The 22,591-nt window shown below is 43.6% G+C and overlaps 1 protein-coding gene across 2 annotated transcripts in view; it reads left to right on the forward strand.

Annotated features, from left to right (window-relative positions):
- Nucleotides 1–22,591, forward strand: part of PAPSS1 (3'-phosphoadenosine 5'-phosphosulfate synthase 1) — a 126,884-nt gene that overhangs the window by 31,645 nt on the left and 72,648 nt on the right. For both annotated transcript variants that reach the window (XM_075543945.1, XM_075543946.1), the window contains exons 2-5: nucleotides 565–679; nucleotides 4,468–4,703; nucleotides 9,841–9,979; nucleotides 17,048–17,166. In XM_075543945.1, coding sequence (XP_075400060.1) covers nucleotides 565–679; nucleotides 4,468–4,703; nucleotides 9,841–9,979; nucleotides 17,048–17,166 — 609 coding nt within the window. The remainder of the gene's footprint in view (nucleotides 1–564; nucleotides 680–4,467; nucleotides 4,704–9,840; nucleotides 9,980–17,047; nucleotides 17,167–22,591) is intronic.

Here is a 22,591-nt window from a genome sequence, read left to right on the forward strand (position 1 = left end):
GCAGTTCAAAACCCTCATCATTCAGAGAAGAGAGATGAGGCTCTCTGCTGCCGCAATTCCACCTGGGAAACCCTCCCTAGGGACACAGAGCCAGTAAACTCAGTGGCAGTCGGTTAGATTTCAGCCAGCCCTTGAGGCTGGCCAGCAGTCATGCAGCGTTTCCTCAGTGGAAAGGGGGAGAAACCAGGGGGACTCACTGTTTGGACTCACTGTTTGTAGGCCCTCAATGAATTCAGGTAGTATGACTGTGTGAAAAGACGAGACTGGCGTTTACCACTTAACCGATGGCTTGGGGCACAGTGTGCCACTGTCCGCATCATCTGTGGACCCACAGCGCTAGCTGCGTCTGTGTCGTCATGTTGCTGTGAAGATGAGCGTAATTGGTGTAGGTCAACTACTCAGCTCCCTGCCAGGTTCTCCAAAGGGAAAATAAAAGCTTTTGGTTTATCTTTTTTATTTTACTTGGCACATTATATAGGGCAACAAATTGTGTATTTACAAGAAATGCTTGTTTGCCTTTTCAAAACCTCGATTGAGTCAGAGTTCTTTTTCTCCTCCCCGCAGGGAATGCAGAGAGCCACGAACGTCACCTATCAAGCCCACCATGTCAGCAGGAACAAGAGAGGCCAGGTGGTGGGGACCAGAGGTGGCTTTCGCGGCTGCACAGTTTGGCTCACAGGTATGGTTGGCAGAGCTTTTAATTTAAAAGCTGCGTTTATAAGCAGCCTGGACTCGGGCCAAGCAAATTTAAAATTTGAGCTTCTTAAAAATTTAAATTCTGTTTTTCACCATAGCACCCCAGCTTTTCGGTCATTCCTTTCGTTCTTCGCGGGACTGATGGAAAGGAGACTGTAAGGGTGATGATCCAGGATGCATCTTGACCACCGTCAGGATGGCGCGTGGCTTGTTTATGTTGTTGTTTGTAGAGATCTTTGCACCGTTGTCGAAGGTTTGCTCCAGCAGTGTGACAGATCCTCAGATTTGTTAGGGATTGCATGCACTTAAAGGTTGATTTTTGAAAATCTGACATCTATAGAGTACTGACTTTCCCTGTCTTGGAACGTGGAACGTCTCTTTTTCTGTTATTTTTGCGGGATGATGAATTACCCTTCATGTTGTCAGACAGTTGTCATTTTATTTAGCTCGCGGCTCTGTGCATAAGGAATCCAAGATAGCCTAGCTGGGCAGTGTGTGCTCGGCTCCCCTTGCTGGCAGTCACGCTGGCTTGAGCTGCAGACATGTGAAGACTCCCCTGGACTGGGTGTGGAGGATGACTTCCTCTGTTGGCGCTCCTTGTCAGCTCAGCCTCCTGGGGGTTCTCCAGCCTGGTGATCTCAGGAGCTTAAGTGACTGACTTTTTCTATGTTGTGTATCCAGAAAGAAGCTACGTGACTCCCCCCTTTCCCCCGCCCCCCGCGGTCACCCCAACACCCAAGTTTCATTGGCATGTAATGCACATGTCATACAATTTAATAAGAAGAGTTGTGCAGTCATTACCCCAGTCAGTTTCAGAACATTTTGTTCTTCCTCGTACTCGTGGTTGTGGGCTCTCCACTTCATCACTCCACCCCTGCCATGCCCCTGGCTCGTTAGCGATCCAGTGACTGTGTCTGCAGACCCAGCCGCTCTGGATTTCATAACAGAAAGCCATACAGAACACTGACAGGAAACAAACAGAGACATCAATAATCACCAAGCAAAACGGAAAAAAACCTCCATCGCAAAGAAAGAAAATATTAAGAATTGTAACAACTTTAAAATAGGTCAAAAGGGAAGTCATGGCGTGGGGGGCGGAGGGGAACTCATAGCAATTACAGATGTATTACCCCCCACCCCCAGGGGAGACAAACAACAGAAACGTGGGTGAAGGGAGACAGTGGATGGCGTAAGATATGAAATAATAATAATATATATATATAATTTATCAAGGGTTAATGAGGGTGGGGAGTGGAGGGAATAAAGAGGAGCTGATAAGGGTTCAAGTAGAAAGATAGTGTTTTGAAAATGACTATGGCAACATATGTACAAGTTTGTTTGATATAATTGATTTATGGGTTGTTACAATATTTGTAAGAGTTCCCAATAAAATGATTTAATTTAAAAAAAAGAATAAAACACTGCCTGGTTCTGAATCATTCTTAAAATACAAAAAGGGAGAACAGATGATAGATATAGTGTTACATTTTTAAAAATCATTTTATTAGGGGCTCATACAACTCTTCACAACCTAACTACATCTGCCATAATCACTGTCTATGCAAGGCTGTCTGCCTGGCAACAAGGCTAGTCACACCCCAGACTGTTCAGAGGGGAGTCACCTGAGGTTTTGTTCGCGTGGACCCTGCAAATGAATTTTCCACTGTGACCCATAGCCTTCTGCCAACCAGGTGCTCACCAGTTAAGCTCTGCCACCATTCCTTCTTTGGATTTAGATTTTATTATTACAATCCTTGGATCACTTAGTCTGGCGTGCTGCTTCCATGTGGCCTTAGTTGGTGCCTCACGTAGGTGGCTGCAGGTTTGAAGACAAGCCTGTGAGAACTCAGACTGTTGCTCCTGACCGCTGGGCACTCTGGTCTTTTCGCTTCACCGTGGGATAGCGTCCATCTCTTCAGTGATCTTTTCATGAGAGTGGGGATTAAGTAGGGCTGTGGTGACATGACTTTTCTTGACTCAGCCTCGAAAGTCACACATGTATCCCTTCTGCTTTGTTCTTTTTGCCACATTGTTCTTGTTAGGTACCACTGAATCACTTCAGACTCAGCCACTCCATATAAATCAGAACAAAACGCTTCACAGTCAGGTGCCATCCTCACAGTTGTTCTTAAGTTCGAGTCCACCAGTACAGCCCCTGTGTCAGTCCAGCTGGTCAGAGCTCTTCCTCGTTGTACTGACCTCCACTTCCCCAGGCATGAAGCCCTTCTCCAGGGACCAGGCCCTCCTGACAACATGCCCCAAGTACGGCAGACGGAGTCTCGCCATCTTTGCCTCGAAGGAGCAAAGTCTGGTAGTTCTTTTACCAAGACAGACTTGTTTGTTCTTTTGGAAGTCCATGGTCCTCTCAGTATTCTTCACCAGCACCAAATTCAAATGAATTGACTCTTCGTCAGGCTTCTTTATTAAATGTCCAACGTTCACATGCATATGAAGCAACTGAAAATACCATGGCTTGAGACTGGTGCACCTTAGTCCTCAAAGTAACATTCTTGCTTTTCAGTACTTTTAGGGAGCTCTTGCTCTGCATATTTACCTAATTCAATGCGTCATTTGATCTCGTGACTGCTGTTTCCGTGTTGGGTGTGCATTGATTGGTCATTCAAGCTAGACAAAATCCCTAACAACGTCAGTCTCTTGTCCATTTTAGTTATAGGCAAGTTCTTAGTCAAGGACCCCTCATGCCCTAGTAGTTGCCCATTGGGCTGCTAACCACATGGTCAGTAGTTTGAAACTACCAGCTGCTCATTGGGAGAATTGTGAGACTTTCTGCTCCTTCACAGAAGAGTTACAGTTTCAGAAACCCACAAGGGGAGTTCTCTCTGTATTCTAAGTTGTTATGTGTCGGAATTGACTCAATGGCAGTTACTTTGTTTTGGCCCGGTTTCAAAGTAGAAGATTTGAACACTACGTGACAGTGGGAAAGCTTACTGGTTGCAAAATTCTGTTGTGGTCATCATTGGAAAAATATCACCTGCCATATTTCAAATACATGTTTTCATGTGTACACCGTATAACATTATATTGAGTCTCTCAACATATCTTCCTTGCTATTGTTTCATTTGGCTATCTATATTACATCAGTATACTAGACTCCATTATTTCTTCCCTTGCTTTTTTACAAAACTGTTTTGGTTATGAACATTGTTTTATCAGTGTGGTATCTGTGAGTGCATGCGTGTTTTGTTCTCTTTTCTTCTCATTGACTTTTTTCATTGTTAAATAAGGATATTCTTTCAAGGTTAATTATAGATGATCATGGTGGACTTAATAGATGTGGTGATCCTGGGCTATGGAGGTAACTTTGCACTATTTCCCTTTATGTGTCACCCCCCCCCCCCCCAGCTTTTTCTTTTTCCTTCCCTGTTACAAATGTTGTTGGGTAAGTAATGTCACAATGTGGGCATATAGCTGTGTTTTAAAATTTAGTGTGAAACTTTAGAACCTAGATAACAAGGGGACAGAGTAGTTACCTTCCCCAACCGTTTCTAATTAGTGAAGCCCTTTTGTGACTCATTAGTGAGTTCAAGGATGAATGCCTTTGAGCATATATCTGCATGATTAAAATTTTACGTGTATACTGTGTTTAAACTGTCGATGTTTTCATGGGTAGGGGGTAATTGTATAGAAAAATACTGGTTAAGAAAATTACTGAGAGACTGCTGTGGATAATGAAAGTAATTAAACCTGTAATTAAAGATTTTATTATTAAATCATTTCCCTTCTCACTTGGGATCTGTGTGGATTGTTTAGGCTTGTCGGGAGCAGGGAAGACCACGGTGAGCATGGCTCTGGAGGAGTACTTGGTGTGCCATGGCATTCCGTGCTATACTTTGGATGGCGACAACATTCGTCAGGGACTCAATAAAAATCTTGGCTTTAGCCCTGAAGACAGAGAAGAGAATGTCCGGCGCATTGCAGAAGTTGCCAAGCTGTTTGCAGACGCCGGCCTGGTGTGCATCACAAGCTTCATTTCGCCTTATACGCAGGTATGTGCCTTTTGTGCCGCGCTGCCCCGGTGAGACTCTCTGAGAACATGGCATCAGGCAAAGCAACCAACCAACCAAACACAGACATGTTCTTTGGACCTGCATTCAGATGAAAATCATTCACCTCCGATATTTCTGGACTAGAAATAACTTCCCGAGTAATTTATTTTAACATTCTGTTGTGATTGGGTGAGAGCTTACAGAACGTTTACTTTTGCCTTCAACAGTGTCTACTCACTTAGTTGATGGCAGTAGCTGCCATCCCCGCAGAACAGCAGCACCCTTCCTACTCATGCTGGGTCCCCACTTCCATTCCTCCTTCCTTCCTGCCCTTCCCTGCCCTTTGAGCTTTGCTTTGGGGGGCATATGCTGCCCTTTGGGCTCTGTTGTTCTTGTTGGCAGGTGCCATCAAGTTGGTTCTGGCCCGTGGTGACCCGATGCATACCAGAAGGAAACACAACATTCTCTCTTGTGTGGTTGATTGTAATCCACTTTACACAGCTCAGCAACTAAAAATTGTGTTGCTGAGGTTGTTTATGTCACTGATTTGGAAAACCTCGTTGGATAGATCACATCTCACATTAGCTCTTATTTCTTAGACAGGATGCTCCACTATATCTTCAGTTGTTAAGTTATCCTAATTTATCATTTTAATTTTAAATATGAGAAGAATTCAGGCCCATAAAATACAGGATAAGGTAAAATAAACTACAGAAAAGGTCAGAAATATTTCAACAAGAATTAGATGTTAAAGGACTTGCAAGGGAAGCAGTGTGGACCCAGCGTGGCTCCTTGGTGATGCAGTGAGCTGCCAGTACTAAGGTCAGGAGGCCAAACCCACCAGACACTCGGCAGCCTTTCAAAGATTTAAAAGTTTGCTGCCCTTCTGAATGATTATAATTGAAAATTTTACTCTATCACCAACCTCCATTGTTTATGTAAATAGTGTCCAGTCACTTAAGAGTTTAATCTGTACAAATCAGCACTTTATGTATCTCGCCAGCCTATAATCGTGTCATTTTCTTTTCTCAACAGTGTTTTAAAATGCTATACTATTGGCTAGGTTAAGGACACTCTCAACAGATTTACTTTATGCCACATGGAAATGATTGCTCATAGCATAAAATGATAATGACGTCTCTAAGGTGAACCAGAGACATATAAAAACCATAGCTATATGAATGGATTTTGGACTCACACTTAAGTCTAGCCCCAGTCTAAGAACAATTAGTTCTTATGACCTGGCTTTGCTTGATGAGATGGATGTCTGGGGATATGGGAGCCATATGGGTGGCTCTGGGTGCTATAGCAAAGGAACCAGATGGTACCTGACTACTAGAATAATGTCTGGGATCTCATGGCTTGTCCTAAAACATGTAGTCATCTAAGTGAGGCATCACCTAAGCCCCATGGAAGGAGCACACCAGCCTGCGATCCAAGGATGATAAATAATAAAATCCAAATTAGAAGGAGGGAATGGTTTCAGAGCTAAACTGTGAACACCTGTTTTGAAGAAGGTTGGGAATGGCAGTGGAAGCCCAGAGCCCATTTGCAGTTTTCACACATGGATTAAGGCACGGCTCGTGCCTCCCCTCAGCCCATAGTTGAGGAGGCGGATAGCTTTGTTAGCAGACAGTATGTAAAGTCAATTGTGGCAGACATAGGCTAAAATATATCATTTGATTTTTCTTTTGACTTAATTTGTTTCAGTTAAAAAAAAGTGAAGAGGAAATATACATAGATTAAAGCCCCCAGTGAATCCTTCCCTCTGACCATTGACCGAGGATATGAATTTCCTTGCAGTCATACAGAGTGCATCTGAAAGTGGGTCATTGCAGTTGCTCTTAAGTTAAAAGTTAGCACCTTCTCATTGGAGCTCCCATTTGACTCATTTAAAATCTGCCCTAGTTTTTAATATTTTCTGCTTTCTATTCGATTGACGTTTTTCTCTGTTTTATTTTGTTGTTGTTTACTTCTTTGGGTATATTGTTATGTATGTGATATCTAGGCTAGGTGCGTGTCAGGGATGATTGGGGGACAATGGGAAGCTAATAACCATGAGCACAAGAAAGACGAAAACGATCTAAAGTTGATTGCAGTGATGATTATACAACTCTTTTAATATGGCTGAACTTTTGAATTGTATGATATGTGAATAATATTCCAATAAAACTTAATAGAAAAAAATATGTGAAGGTTTGGAAACCCAACGGGGCAGTTCTTCTCTGTCCTCCGGCGCCACTGTGAGTTAGAATTGATATGGGTTCAGCGGTGTTTTCTCTCTGTTATGGGAGGCTGTGCAGTATAGAAGGAGACTGCAAGTTCGATATCACAAAGCCAGAACACAAGTTGAGCAGAGGGGAAAGTAAAAAAGAAAATTGAAAGGACACATAAATGAGGAGAAAAATTTAAGGTTTCATAGCACTTTTCATAAATGTTTTGATTATGTAACTTCAAATTATGGGCGTACATGAAGGAAAGAAGCTAATTTAGACAGGGGAGACATTACAGGATTTGCAAATAAATTAACCATATTCGTTGAGCCTATACTAAAGAGTATACAGAAAATGAAGAGAGCCCAGGTTGCCAACTTGGGAGCAGCTTCATTTAAGAGGACAGTAGGAATAGTTGGATCCCAGGCTCGGGGTTGCGCCCGGACACTAGCATTACTGAGATGTTACTGAGATGACGTCATCGGGTGGGAATAATATCGGTGATAGAGGTAATGTAGTAGGTTCCTTGTAAACCCAGATGATGCAACAGGCCTTCAGCTAGGCTGGGCCTGCAGAGAAGGTTTCCTGAAGGAGGTCACTGTGGAGATGGGTGGTTGAGGGGGAATGCATTGCTTCAGTAGGAAGAGCGAGATGGAGCATTTTTGGTGGAGGTGACAGAAGGTACCCCTCCCCCCAAAACGAAACCAAACCAAAAAACCCCAAACCAAATTCATTGCCATCGAGTCAAGCCTGACTCATAGCAACCCTAAAGGGCAGGGTTGAACTGCCCTTGTGGATTTCCAAGACTGAACCTAGGGTCGTAGAAAGGGTGGTGGTCTAGAATTGCTGACCTACAGCAAAGGCACAGGTCCAAATTGCCAGGTGGATCAGGCAAGCTAGGCAATGGTAGGGCCAGGTATTGCGGGCCTCATGCTTCCCACGAAGGAGGCTGGATTTTATCTCGGTAGTGTTGGAGGCTCTCTGAAGGGTTTAAATACGACATGGTCTGATATGTTTCCTATATCACCCCGAGGGCAGTACAGAAGACGGAAGATGGAAGGCTAGTAAAAGGATGTGCCACTTTCTCCAGAGGAGAGAGATGAGGCTGCTCTTAGGAGTAGGGAAGAAAACCAGACTGGACTTGTGCAGTATTTCGAGGTGCAATCTCAAGGGTTTTCGAGTGAATGTGGAAGGCTACAGGGAAGGAACTCGAACAACTCTTAGGATCCCAGGGCCATGGTGTGGGCAGGCCCGACTCTGGCAGTAGAAGAGTGAACACAAGCTTGGGGAAGGAGAAGATGGGTTCACTTTTGGGTATAAATTTTTGGGCACAAGTTTGAGATACCTATGGAATATCCAGTTGTCTATATTTAGAAGGAAGTTGGAAATAGTGCATTTTTCATTTCAAAGGAGACTTCACAGTTCAAACTTATTATATTGTAGTTTAAATTGTAGAGGTAGCTAAGGAACACGTGCAAGGACCTTATCAGGTGGACAGTGGGCTCGGTACAGGGGAGGGCATGTACAGCATGGTCCATGTTGGTGCTGTACATGAATGGACAAGAACACCTCAGTCTCTGGGAAGAAGCAAAACAGTTTATTAAAGGGGGACAGAAAAGAGAAAAAAGAGCCTGCGCAGGGACCAGCCCCCCCCCCCCTGCCCAAAGATAGGGAGAATGGCTGGTCTCGATTGCTCACAGACTTGGGTTTTTATAGGGAGGGGTAAACAATGGGGGCTTTTCAGCTGTGCGAGCAGACAAGCAAGAACAGAAGCTGTCCTTGCAGTGAGCCTTGACATTTTAAAACTTTTTTTTCTTCAAGATAGATGGCGTGGCCTTGTCTTGCAGCTGCTATTTTCTGGCCAATGTTTGCTTGACCTTAACCTCAGGGGGATTTCCATAGCTTGAGACAAAATGGAGGCTGCTACGAGATGGTTCCACTCAGGCTGACTCTCACATTGGCACAGGGAAAGCAAGAGGAGCTCTTGCAGACTTGACCAGAAGGGTCAGGCTGATGGAGGTGAAGACAGCATTCTACGAGAGGACTTAAAAAAGTTTGTGGGGAACATCCTATTATCTCTTAATTCCATTTTCCACCACGTTTTTGAAGCCCCCTCATACGGTGGAGGAAGACTGGGAGCATTCACGGCTACTAGAGAATTCCGGAAGTCTAGGAAGTGTGGAAATGGCCATGCTCTGTCAGAGATCGTGGGAAGGTGACGAATGCTTGCAGTGAGCTAAGTGGGAAGAAGTTGCGGGGATGAACTCTGAAAACATGATTCTGCCTTTCAGCCCGGTGGTGGGTAGGATAGACGCGTAGAGCCTCGGACATGTCAACTGAAAGATGAGCAATCACCTTCAAGGGACAGTCGGGTTTTAGTTACGACCAGAAGGCAGAAGAGGTTGGCTTGTGAAGGAAACTTCCAGAGGACAGGATTGAGAGAGTTTGGAACCGAGGGAAAAGAGAGTTGGCTTGCCTTTGGTGACTGAATTGACTACCCTTGGGATTGTAAAGGTACCTCTTTTGTGAAGTTTCCTTCGTGGCAGGTCGGGCTGGAGTTGAACATGATGTTAGACAGAGCCTTTGTGACTCCTAAGTTCAAGTTGGGCCTGAACTCAAGTTCCACACAAAATTTCGGTGACTATTTTTATGGGGCAGCTATTGTTACCCCTCTTACCTGGCTCCAGCACTCCACGTTTCCCAAACAGTGTGCTCTTAAAAACGGCTGTGGAGAGCAGGCAGATGTTAACCTAATAATTTCATGCATTTCCTTTTCTTTTTCTCTTTGTAAAATGAACATTTTGTTTAAAATGTTCTCCACAGCTTCAACTACAAAAGAGCCTTTGTTTACCTGAGGTAAATAGTACTTTCTATTCATGCGACCCTTTTTAATGACATTTCTGTGCTTGTCTTTTCTCTTTTAGGATCGTAACAACGCAAGGCAGATTCATGAGGGTGCAAGTTTGCCGTTTTTTGAAGTGTTTGTGGATGCGCCTCTGCATGTTTGTGAGCAGAGAGACGTCAAAGGGCTCTACAAAAAAGCACGGGCTGGAGAAATCAAAGGTAAATGGTATTTGTGCCAGTTTCCCCTCCGACCGGTGTCTCTCGGACCATCTTTGTGGCAGATCATCATTACCAAGGGATAGGGTGGCCCAGAGGTCTCAGAGTTCCCTGAGGACAGACACTGGGTCTGGTGTCTGTCAGGCTGAGAAAGTATATGGCCCAGTGGGCAAAACCAGTGTCATGCACATGATGAATCCTCTTCCCAAGGCAGAGTTTGTTAAGGGGTTGGGATTTGGGGGATTGCTAGAAGCCTACTTGATATGATCAGGGGCCTACCCTTGGTTCAGTATTAATTACCAGGCTGTCTTATTTAGTGTTCTCTGTTTCATATGTGTGGATTCTAATATTCATTGCAATGGCTACACAACTCAAACAAAATTCATGATTAAATGGTTTATAAAGGAAGTCAACAGCTGTAATGCCAGTGGGAAATGCTCAGGGTTGAGTTGTTTATCAGGACATGTTAAAAAAATTCTTTCAGGTCTGCTCATACATGCCCATAGGAACATACTACATTGATGTAAGCATTAGCGCAAAGGCATTCAGCTCAATTTCCATGAGTAAGCAAACCCAGCTCCCTGAATTAAGTGCCCCGAATTAACCTTACTCCAAGTAGGCCTCAGCTCTGGAAGGCATTCAGCTCCACCTCAGTGGATCAGCTAGCAAAACTTCCCCAATTACGTGCCCAGAGGCACCCCACTCCACAAGCTGGCCTCCTGCACAAAAGCACTCACCTTGACTTGCTCTGTGGCGGGGGAAGCCTATCCCTCTGTTCCATGTTTTGGCTTCTGGTTCTGTTGCTACTACTCCAATGCTGTAGCCATCTTCTGGATCCAGGAGGTTCCCTGAACAGGGTTCTGGGGTCCAAGGGACATGTTACACTCCTAACTCTCACGGGTAATGAAATCCCTCCTTCAGCTTTCAGTGGGCTCATTTTATACACAGTCAGATGCCACTCCAGGGAATCTTTTCAGAATTGCTCACAGGTGAATCCTGTCAGTATCTTCCCCGCATTCTTACCAGATCCATGCAGGGAAAGGCCATTTGGTGGGAGTTGGAGACTTTGGCTTGGAGGGCCACATTAAATATGCACTACCCTGCAGACGCCCACAGGGCCAGTTCTACTTTGTCCTTAGGGTCTCTGTGAGTTGGAATTAACGCACGGCAGTCAGTTTTTTTGGTGTTTGGTTTAATCCTTTCTATTAACTTGTCAGAGAATTCCCTCTAACGTGGGATGTTAGTCACAGGCACAGGGCCCAGAATTATAATACAGCCCATAAGGAATTCTGGCCAGATGGGCCATATTAATTGGCTGCATCTCAGGTTGAAATGATACCTCACTGATCCATCAAATTATCTACTCCTTTCAATGTGATGGCTGCCAACTGTAAGGTCAGCAGTTTGAAACCACCAGCCGCTCTGCAAGAGAAAGACAGGACTTTCTACTCTTGTAAAGAGTGATCGTGTCATAAACTCACAGGGGCAGTTTTACCCTGCCCCTGTAGGAGTGAGTCGGCATCGACCCTGTCCTGTCGCTGTGAGTCAGCATCGACTCAGCGGCCGTGAGATTTTGCTTTCAACGTTTTATGGTCCTTTGCTCCTCTGTTCTTGCAGTGTCAACTATTAGGAATGTCTGATTGAAAAATTAAGAACTGCTCTTGGTCTTGTCCTTTCACACTAATCCAATTTATCTTGGAGACTTCAGCTGACACCAGTTACTTTCCAGGATTGCTACTGAGGCATTGATCGATTCATGGTAGACTGTTTGTCTTCCGTGTGGGAGACTTAGGTTTGATTCCTGGTCAGGGCCCTCATGCACAGCCACCACCCACCACTGGAGGCTTGTGTGTTGCTGTAATTTCTTTAGCAGACCTTCCAGATTAAGACAGTGTCAGAATAAAGGCCCGGTTATGTCTTATTGAAAATCAGCCAATGAAACAGGATGGATCAGGATGGCGCAGGACTGAGCAGTTTTTCCATCTGTCTTACTGGGGCACACCGTGGGTCAAGGCCCCACTCAGAGCAGCCAACAACAGCAGTGTTGTTGGTAAGAAGAACAGGACATGCTAACATTAAAACAAATGGAGGGTAGATAGCATCAGTCAACAAATGGTTCCTGCAGGTAATTTTTGTTTGCACTGTCAGCAGGTAGTGTGATTGATTAGAGTCACAAAGAGCTATTAGAATCAGTGAATTACAGATTTCAGAAATGAGCCTCTGATGGGAGAAGCTTGCTGTTAAGAACCTTCTCTCCTGCCCCAGGAAAGCTCTAGCCCGGTGGTTCTTAACCTTCCTAATGCTGCGACCCTTGAATACAGTTCCTCATGTTGTGGTGACCCCCCAACCATAAAATTATTTTCATTGCTACTTTGGAACTGTAATTTTACTACTGTTGTGAATTGGGTGACCCCTGTGAGAGGGCCGTTGGGCCCCCAAAGGGGTCTCGACCCACAGGTTGAGAAGCGCTGCTCTAGCAGTTACGGTGAAGTTCACCTACTTGGGTGAAATCTAGTTCTTTGGGCAGGACAGCTGTCCAGTGGTGTCACTGTGGAGACTCATTTCTGTGGGAGGGCCATTGCTAGTGAGCTTCTGCACCTCTTTAAGCTTGCACTGTCTTGACTCAGCAATGGCAGCCTGCTGGATTTGAACAGTTTATCATTGAGGGAAAGCGGTGTAGCTCCTTTCACTTTGTGTTTTGTAATAGAGAAGTGTGAGGAACTAAGAAACTGGACGACAGAATAAGCAGCCAAATTCTCCGTGTCCATAATCATGGGGTTTGGCAGGCCGACTCTGGTGGTAGTGGGGGTAGGAGGGGGAGGGTCCCACAGTTAGGAGATAGAGATGTCTCCCAATACACATTCTCCAGATTGATAATTGTCCCCATAATTACCCCCCCCCCCAAAAAAGTGTTACATTACAGATTTCTCCCACTTGCTCCTGGCTGCTCACTATGTATTCAGAGGCTCTCCAGCTCAAAGAATGATCCGATTCTATTGGTCGCCTCACTCCAAGTGCAGGGGACACCCTTCTGAGACTGTGTTAGTCTGGGTAGACTAGACAAACAAATCCATAGAAATTCATGTTTATAAGAAAGAGGTTTAGAGACCTTTTTCACGAAGATGGCGCCGAAGGCAAAGAAGAAAGCTCCTGCCCCTCCCAAAACGGAAGCCAAAGCAAAGGCTTTAAAAGCCAAGAAGGCCGTGCTGAAAGGCGTCCACAGCCACAAAAAAAAAGAAGATCCGCACGTCACCCACCTTCCGGCGGCCCAAGACCTTAAGACTAAGAAGGCAGCCCAAATACCCTCGGAAGAGCGCCCCCAGGAGAAATAAGCTGGACCATTATGCCATCATCAAGTTCCCCTTGACTACAGAGTCTGCCATGAAGAAGATCGAAGATAACAACACACTTGTATTCATTGTGGATGTCAAAGCCAACAAACACCAGATCCAACAGGCTGTGAAGAAGCTCTATGACATTGATGTAGCCAAGGTCAACACCTTGATCAGGCCTGACGGGGAGAAGAAGGCATGTGTTCGACTGGCTCCTGACTATGACGCTTTAGATGTTGCCAACAAAATTGGAATCATCTAAAGTGAGCCCAGCTTGCTAATGCTAAATATAAACTTTTTCAATTTATACTCTTCTTGTCTTTATCTTGTGTTCCAAGTGGGCTCGGGAGGAGCCTTGTAACAACACACCTAGCTGCAGGGCTTGGGGGTGACTGTCATCCTTTTGCAGGGGTTGGCAAACTAGTGCATAAGCCATGTGGCTCTGAGGGAAAATGGAAAAAATAAAATTGAAAATTTTCAATTAAAAAAAAAGAGGTTTATATACAAGAGCAATTGAATATTGAGAAACTGTCCCAATCCAGACCAGACCAAGTCCTTAAGTCCGATATTAGCCCATATGTCCGATACCAATCTATAAGGTTCTCTTCAAACCATGAAATAGATGCAATGGTGCGGAATGCAGGAGGATCACAGGCCGGTGGGTTGAAAGTGTTGTGGACCCCGTGGTGTTGTAAGCATCTCAGCGCTGGCAGGGGCCTTTACGTGGCTGTCCCGCTCCAGAGGTCCAGTTGCATCAGCTTGGGTCCCTGTGGCTTCTCCAGTTCCCGGGGTAGCGCCATTTGTCTTGTCAGTAGAGCGTCTCCAAGGGCGTGACCAGAGAGTCTCTCCCGCCTCCCAAGAGGAAATCAAGTTTCCCAGAATTCTTTTTAAAAAATCATTTTATTGGGGGCTTGTACAACTGTTATTTCAATCTGTACGCACATCCATGTGTCAAGCACATTTGTATATTGTTGCCATCATCATTCTGAAGACATTTTCTTTCTACTTGAGCCCTTGGTATCAGCTCCTCATTTCATTTCCCAGATTTCTCAGAGGCCTCATTGGCTATGATCCGATTGACAGACTAGACTCCACCCCCATTCACACTTAATCCTCTCAAGTCCCAAATTGACATCAGATTATGTAACCACCACAGATACTGATCATAGATTGTTCCGCTGGAGAGAACTCAGGGACATCCAGGATTAAGCCGATGACTTACTCTGGTACCTGCCCAACCTATTCCGTATGTGCCTGCTGGAGGCTCACAAGCCTCGTGATTAGATAAACCCACTGGGAATACCGAGCAAGGGTTATCAGAACGGTGCATTTCATTCCGTTGTCTTCAGGCTCACTGTGAGTTGGAACTGACCTGACAGCACCTGACAACGACAGTATACTAATTTACTTGGTTTAGGTTTAGATTTGCATGATGATAGTTCATTGGTGGGTTATTTTTTTTTTTTTAAAAGGATAGTTTACCCCTTGTCAGAATGACACTTAACAAGTACCTCTCAATGCACATTTCATAACTTAGGTGGTGAGTATTCCAGAACAGGCAAGACTGATGACATTTAGGGACTTTGGGGTTTTAAAGACTTATATGGGATTTAAGGAGCCTGGTGGCACCATGGGTTGAGCACTAGTCTGCTAATCTGCAAGATTAGGAGACAACTGCAGGAGAAAGATGAGACTGCCTGCTGTCTTAACGGTATACAGTTCTTCTCTGACCTGTAAGGTTATACTTAGCAAAGAGTAAATGTATGCCTCTGCCTGCCATTCTTGTGTCTTACGTTACTTTCAGAATTGTTACTCAAGTGGTTTTATTATCTACTGAAATATAGATGTTATTCTCATGGTGGGATAAACTAGTTATGGGACAGCTAAAGTATTAAACCAAGTCTTCTGACTCAGTTGGTTCTGATACTTCGTTGCACCTTAGTGTTCCCTGGAAATTTCGTACAGATTTCATGCTGAGTCTGCACTCCAGGCCAGCTCCATCTGACTCCCTTGGGTGGGATCCAGCACCAGTGTTCTAACCAGAATTGCTCTGCCCACAAGCTTATTTTTATTGTGACTGACTTACCATTAATACTCTGGGGAACGTAGATCATTGCAGATGTTGTTCCCTCCTGTGTTCGGACTTCACTTGGCCTAGATGACAGGAACGGTCGTTGGTTAGCACCGTATATTTCAGGACTCCCGTGGTAACTGCGCCTCCTCTCTATGCCTCTCAGAATGAAAACATTTTTGTTGAAGATGTATGTAGAAGAACAGGCCAGTTCAACGTATAATTAAATGACACTGATTATAATTTTTTGAGCATGAAACCATTCTTAACCTTTGTTTTCTGAATCCTTCCTCCTCCATTAGCATAAATTCACTGTGCCCTAAGTTTCCTGTCCAGTCTTTTAGTTGCTCTTGTCAGTTTGATCTTCTGTCGATAGATCTTACAAAGGCATAGTGCTCAAGGCAGACACTCTATACTCCTTAAGCATAACTATTGCTTGTTTTTAGGAAGACTTCAGGGATTTGTTTGTTTGTTTAGGGTTTAACGACTATTTCTGGGCGATAGTCTTAGTTCATCTAACCTCCATGGCTCTTGGAAGTCTGGGTTTCGTGATATTTTGATCAAGACACCTCCATAGATCTTTGATCAAAATATCCAGCAGTGGTAGCTGGGTACCAGCCAGTTCTTCTGGTCTCTTGGCCAGGGGGCACTAACTGGACCTATTGACAGCAGCATTTTTAAATTGAAGTTTACTATTCTAATTTAAGGAGCCCTGGTAGCACAGTGGTTACTCATGGGGCTACAAACTGCAAGATCAGCAGCTCAAAACCACCATCCCCTCTGAGACAGAGAGATGGGGCTTTCTACTCCTGGAAGGAGTTACAGTCTCAGAAACTCATAGGGATAGTTCCACCCTGTTCTATAGGCTTGTTAGGACTCGGCAACCACTCGCTGGCAGTGAGTTTTGTTTTCGGTTTCATCCTAATGTATAATTCAGGAATGACAGGAGTGTTGCAAAGCAGGCAGACCCAGGAATACGTACTGAACAGGTAGTGTCAAGACAGTATCTTCAGGTCAGTGAGCCGATTTCCTCTCGGGAAACATTGTAAGTTCTGTCGTTTCTTGGCAGTTACCTGGTAACACAGATCCAATAGGGAAAATCTAAATATTAGTTAATATCTAAATCAATTACGTTTGCAGAATGTATTTTATGATACTTCGGTCTTTTTGTTTAGCTTAAGCTACTAATAGTGCTTGCGAACACTTGCCATCTGGTGGCAGAAAGAAGCCCCCAGAGCTTCATTTTGGCCACAGGTAATCCTTGTGGATAATCCTTATGAATGGAAGGGCAGGTTGACTTTGTATCAAGTTATGCATTGAGAGGATGGGGAAAAAAAGGGTCAAGTTCAACCTTATGCTCAGGGTTTAGGTTCAATGTCCTGTCTATTCCTGTGGGGAAATTTGATACGCACAGATCATCTCATGTTGAATGCTTATTTATTCACAGACAATGTAAGCCTTTCCTTTGGGCAAAGAATGAAATACATTAAAGAGGACATGACAGCTTACTTAGCAATCTCCTAAGAAAGGATTTTCCGTACTGTAACCCTTTGTCTAGAGAGCAGTACAGAAGACAGTGTGAACACAGTAGAAGCTTGCACCGATGGAACAAACCCGTGATGTTTTAATCTGGATCCTCTCCACTGTGTTCTCTGGTGCCATTTATAGGCTTCACTGGGATTGATTCTGAGTATGAAAAACCAGAGGCTCCGGAATTGGTGCTGAAAACCGACTCTTGCGACGTCAATGATTGTGTCCAGCAAGTTGTGGAACTTCTACAGGAACGGGTAAGAGACACTCAGATGAGAGCCCCTGGGCAGTGATTTTAGCCGTCTCATCACCTCGCTCCTACCAAAGCCACTGCCTCCCGTACACACCCTGTGTCTGCCCTGCAGGCTGTTAACCTTTCTGGGACCTGATAACCAACTCAGGGGTGGGCGTGGGCTTGGAAACCCTGATGCTGTGACTTCCTTGGCAGTGCCCCCGGGACTCCTTCCCAAAGGAAGGCGATATCGAGAGGGAGTAGCATTTATAGTGTACATTTTTTACCATGCCAACAATTTTCTGTGTGTGAGAACAACTGCTGTGTGGATGTGTGTACATGGAGAGTACCACTTATATACAGTTAGGTGTCCCAGGCTGTGTAGACCTCGGGAAGCTTGGGAGTCAAATTAGATTCACCTTTCAGTAACCTATAGAGAAAACCCTGCCACGATTCTTTAGCTCCAGTAACTTGGCATTGTTATATATTTCAAATTGAGGCACATACTGCAGATAACTTTTATTCAACATTTACAGGGAACCCAGATGTTCCCTAAGATAATATGATGATTTTCTTCGGTTTGGATTTTAGTGAGGATAATGTGAAGGGTACGACCCTAGAATTTAAGGTCCTTGTTCTGTTCTAAGCATATAGAAGCATCTTAATAGGCTTGGTGTTACCCAGGGCACATAGGCCCGCCAGGACGTACCTAGTTCCTTCAGAGTTGAGTTTAGTCTGAGATTGAGATTGAGTTACTTTTCTTCCCTTTTCCCTCTCTGCACTGCTGCTAGGTGCCCCTTGCCCCCACCCATCTCCTCACAAGAGGGCCATGTAGTTCACTTAGGTTGGAGAGGATGTCCTTCTGTTGGAAGTTACTCTCCCCTGGCCATTGGGTCCTACCTTTGTCGATCAGGGCTGCACAGGGACCTAGAACACAGTGGTGCCACCTATCCTCATACCTGTCTTAATGGGGGTGATGGAATTTGAACCCCTTATAATCTATAAAATCCTATTACCATAAACCTCTTCCTCTTAGTATCTCTTCGTGGATATATTAGACATAAAACCCTTTCATGAAATAATTTTGTGTGATATAAATATGTACGCTTTGGATTTTTTTCTGTATTCTAAATATGTGCCAGGTAATTAACCTGGGACTTTCCCAGGGATTTTGGGTGAATAAATATAAATATGAATCCGTAAGTGTGTGGCTCTTTTGGTTTTCTCTGTGTATGTTGAGGTGTTATCTATACATCAATAGGACCTGATCCCCAGGAATTTGGAGACATCACGTTTTTGCTCTCTGGAGTCATAGTAACCTATTTCTTTTTCTTTTTTTAAGTAACCTATTTCTGAGCGTGTACTTTCACCCTACCACACTGCTGGCTTCCCTCTCATCCCTCCATCGTAGCCCCACATTAATTTTTCCAGCACCCAGGATCAACCAGGAACTCAACAAAAGCCCTTTTAGACACAGTCCTTGGCACTAGCAATACAACGATTAGCCAGTGAGTCATGTGTCTGCTTTTGAAGAACTTTTATTGTAGGTAATAGAAAGAGAAATAAGAATGTATATTTAATTTCTAGGAGGTGAATTAGAAACCACAATTTTAGTATGCACGCGGCATGCTGGGAGGCACAGAGTAATCTGTGAAGACTTTGTAGTGGATCCATCTTGTTTGTTGTTCTTTTTTTACATTTTATTGGGAACTCTTACAGAAACTATAGCAATCCATTGCTCAGTTAGATCAAGCATAGTTGAACAATTGCTGCCACCATCATTTTCAGGACATTTTCTTTCTTTTTGTACTCTTTAATATCAGCTCCCTTCTATCCCCTCTCTTCCCTCAACCTACCCCTCAGGAACTTTTGTTATTAAATATTGTTATATATGTTTTTGCCATATCTTACACTATCCAATGTATCTGCTTACCTATCAGTCTGTTATTTGTTGTCCTCCATTGGGATTATATAGTCATAGTTGCTATCAGTTCTCCCACTCCCCTCCCATACCCTCAAGGAATCATTGCTCCCTTTACTGTTTCTGAAGGGTTTATCTATCTTGCATTTCATGCATGGAATGATCTTAATTATACAAATGAACATATGCAGGTCTCATAAGATTAATGAGGTAAAACTAAGACTAAGGGGAGGAAATATTTAAGTGTTGTGGGGAAGCCAGCCCCCACAATTAATCCTGGGTTCGGTAAGGACAATTGTACGGTTAATATATATATAAAGATGATAGTAAAGTCATATAGAGTAAGAGAGACAGGAGAAAGAGTCAGATGAAGGAGTCGGACACATTTCATGGTAGCATGCTCACCTCCTGGACGGCTGTGATATCAACAGCCAGGTCTGCACACAGCGTGGGCAGAGAGGGCAGCAGAGAGAGAGAGATTCGTATTTAACCAAGGCTTATATATCTTTTGGGGTGTGCAAGCCCCCTAATTACAGGTAAAGACATACATCACAGGAAGGGGTTGTACTATAGGCAATACAGTAATGGGAGGGGGACGATCTAGGTGTATGCACGCTATACGAAGAGGAGGGATTAAGGGTACACATGGGACAAGATGAGCGGATCTTAGATTCAGGATGGCAGCCTAACTTTTATGGTCCTTGAGCTGGAGACTTGATTTATCTGAGCCCTTCAAGGAAAGCAATCCACTGTCCTAACAGTAGTGAGTGAGCCCCACCTACGGTGGGACAGACATTAGGGTCTGCTTGCTCTGGATGGCTGGTGCCTTCAGGAGGTAACTTGACACTCATTTACCATTAGTTGCAAGCAGTGTCCTAGGTCTGACGTATACATTTCAGGGAAAGGAGCTGGGGAAAAGTCTTTTGTGTCTCACAAAGTGTTATTTGGCTTTTAAGAACAATTTAAAAAAGAAAGAAAGAACAATTTACCTGGACTTAAATAAGGATGAATTATTGTATAAGGTATATGGTTTTGCACGTAACTATTTCTTTTGCTTTATTGAAATAAATTTCATTACTAGGTGACATACCATAAACTAAATCAAATGTCTTGCCGTTGAGTTGACTCTAACTCAGAGACTACGTAGGATAGCGGGCTCCCAAGGCAGTCAATCTTGATGGCAGCAGACTGCCTCATCTCACTCCCCCAAAGCAGCTGGTAGGTTTGAACTGGCAATCTTGTAAGTTAGCATCCCAGTGTTTTAACCACTGTGCCACCAGGGCTCCTACTCACTCACGTAGTAGAGCGGATTTTGTCATATGATCTGCGTTGCCAAATTGCTTTTGGAAATACTGGTAATATTTTTTTACAGCTTAGCTAACATTGTTAGGACTTTTAAGGTAATTTGTTAATCTGGCAAAAATGAATATTTATGTGTATTTCATTGGTAATATGATTTCCCTCTGTATTTATTGATATATAATTAATGTGATAATGTGTATTGATACATGAATTTATTCTGTTGAACTTTGTGTGTCTATGTTTGTAATGAAGATCCTTGTATTTCAGTTTTCTCTTTTTAAAAATGAACTGTTCATTTATTTCATGTTTAAATTTTTCAATACATTTTCATAGTTGTTATGTAAAGATACTTGCCCAAAGTTGGTGTTTAATTAGTATATGTTAAGCTCAGTTGACCTAAATTTCTCACCATTCACACACTGAACTCACTGCCACCGAGAGGATTCTGACTTGGTGGCCCTGTGGGACAGCAGGGTAGCACTGCCCTCCCTGTGGGCCGTCACAGTTTATGGGAGCAGAAAGCCTCATTTTTTCCATGGAGTTTTCTTGCATTGTCTTTTGTTTTGGAACCACGATAATGCCAACTTCTTAAAATGAGTTGAGAATATTAAGAATTTCCCCTCTTATTTTCTGATAGCATTGATGTAATAGTGGATATTATTAGATAATATGTCTTAAATATGTCAGAGTTCTAGTTTCTTATTGACCTCCGAAGGGGGGGCTTTTAGAGGCTCACTGAGTAAAGCACTCAGCTGCTAACCTAAGGATTGACCTTTCAAGAAGACCTGGTAATTTGCTCCTATACAAATTGCGGGCCAAGAAACCCTATGTATGGGGCAAATTCCCTCAGTCGTGGGTTGAAAACATTGATATTGAGACTTGTAAAATTGTGGATGTAAACACTTCATGTTGTAATTTCATTCTTTTCCTTTTCTTCTTTATTTTACTTAGCAAACAGAAATGTATATTTGCACAGATTGGAAGGCTACAAGTTTAAATCCAGGGCACTGTAATGTGATAGGGACGACTTTCCCTCTCTGTTAGTTCTGGGGGAAGGTTCTTGTCTCTGGCTTGTTTGCTGCCTCCGTGAAGATTGCCACTGGGGGATAGTGTCTTTAAGCTCTACTTCAGTTTCCTACAAATTTTTTTTTCATTTTATTAATTTATTTTTCTTTTTTTTATCTTTTTTTTTTTTACATTTTATTAGGGACTCATACAACTCTTATCACAATCCATACATATACATACATCAATTGTGTAAAGCACAGCTGTACATTCTTTGCCCTAATCATTTTCAAAGCATTTGCTCTCCACTTAAGCCCTTTGCATCAGGTACTCTTTTTCCCCCTCCCTCCCCACTCCCTTCTCCCCCCTCCCTCATGAGCCCTTGATAATTTATAAACTAGAAGAAAGTTGTATTTTCCTTGGTTACTATATCGCATCCTGACTGGCTCGTCTCCTCCCCAACACTCTTCTGCAAGGGGACCTCCAGTGGTCTACAAATGGGATTTAGGTCTCCACTCCGTACCCCCTACCCCCTCTTTCACTATGGTAAGATTTTTTGTTCTGATGAATCCTTATACCTGATCCTTTTGACACCTCATGATCACACAGGCTGGTGTGCTTCTTCCATGTGGGCTTTGTTGCTTCTGAGCTGGATGGCCACTTATTTACCTTCAAGCCTTTAAGATCGCAGACACTATCTCTTTTGATAGCCGGGCACCATCAGCTTTCTTCACCACATTTGGTTATGCACCCATTTGTCTTCAGTGATCGTATCATTGAGGTGAGTAAACGATACGATTTTTTGTTCTTTGATGCCTGATAACTGATCCCTTTGGCATCTCGTGATCACACAGGCTGGTGTGCTTCTTCCATGTGGGCTTTGTTGCTTCTGAGCTAGATGACTACTTGTTTACCTTCAAGCTTTTAAGACCCCAGACGGTATATCTTTTGATACCTGGGCACCATCAGCTTTCTTCACCACATTTGCTTACTCACCCGCTTTGTGTTCAGTGGTTGTGTTGGGAAGGTGAGCATCATAAAATGCCAATTTACTAGAAGAAAGTATTCTTGCATTGAGGGAGTACTTGAGTGGAGGCCCAATGTCTCCCGCCACCTTAAAGCCTATAACTATAGGCACATAGATCTTTTTCCCCATCCTCATATATAAATTTATTTACATATGTACATGTCTTTATCTAGACATCTATAAATGCCCTTTTCC

Source organism: Tenrec ecaudatus, chromosome 3 (genome assembly GCF_050624435.1).
Source record: "Tenrec ecaudatus isolate mTenEca1 chromosome 3, mTenEca1.hap1, whole genome shotgun sequence".
In the NCBI taxonomy this organism is placed as follows: domain Eukaryota; kingdom Metazoa; phylum Chordata; class Mammalia; order Afrosoricida; family Tenrecidae; genus Tenrec; species Tenrec ecaudatus.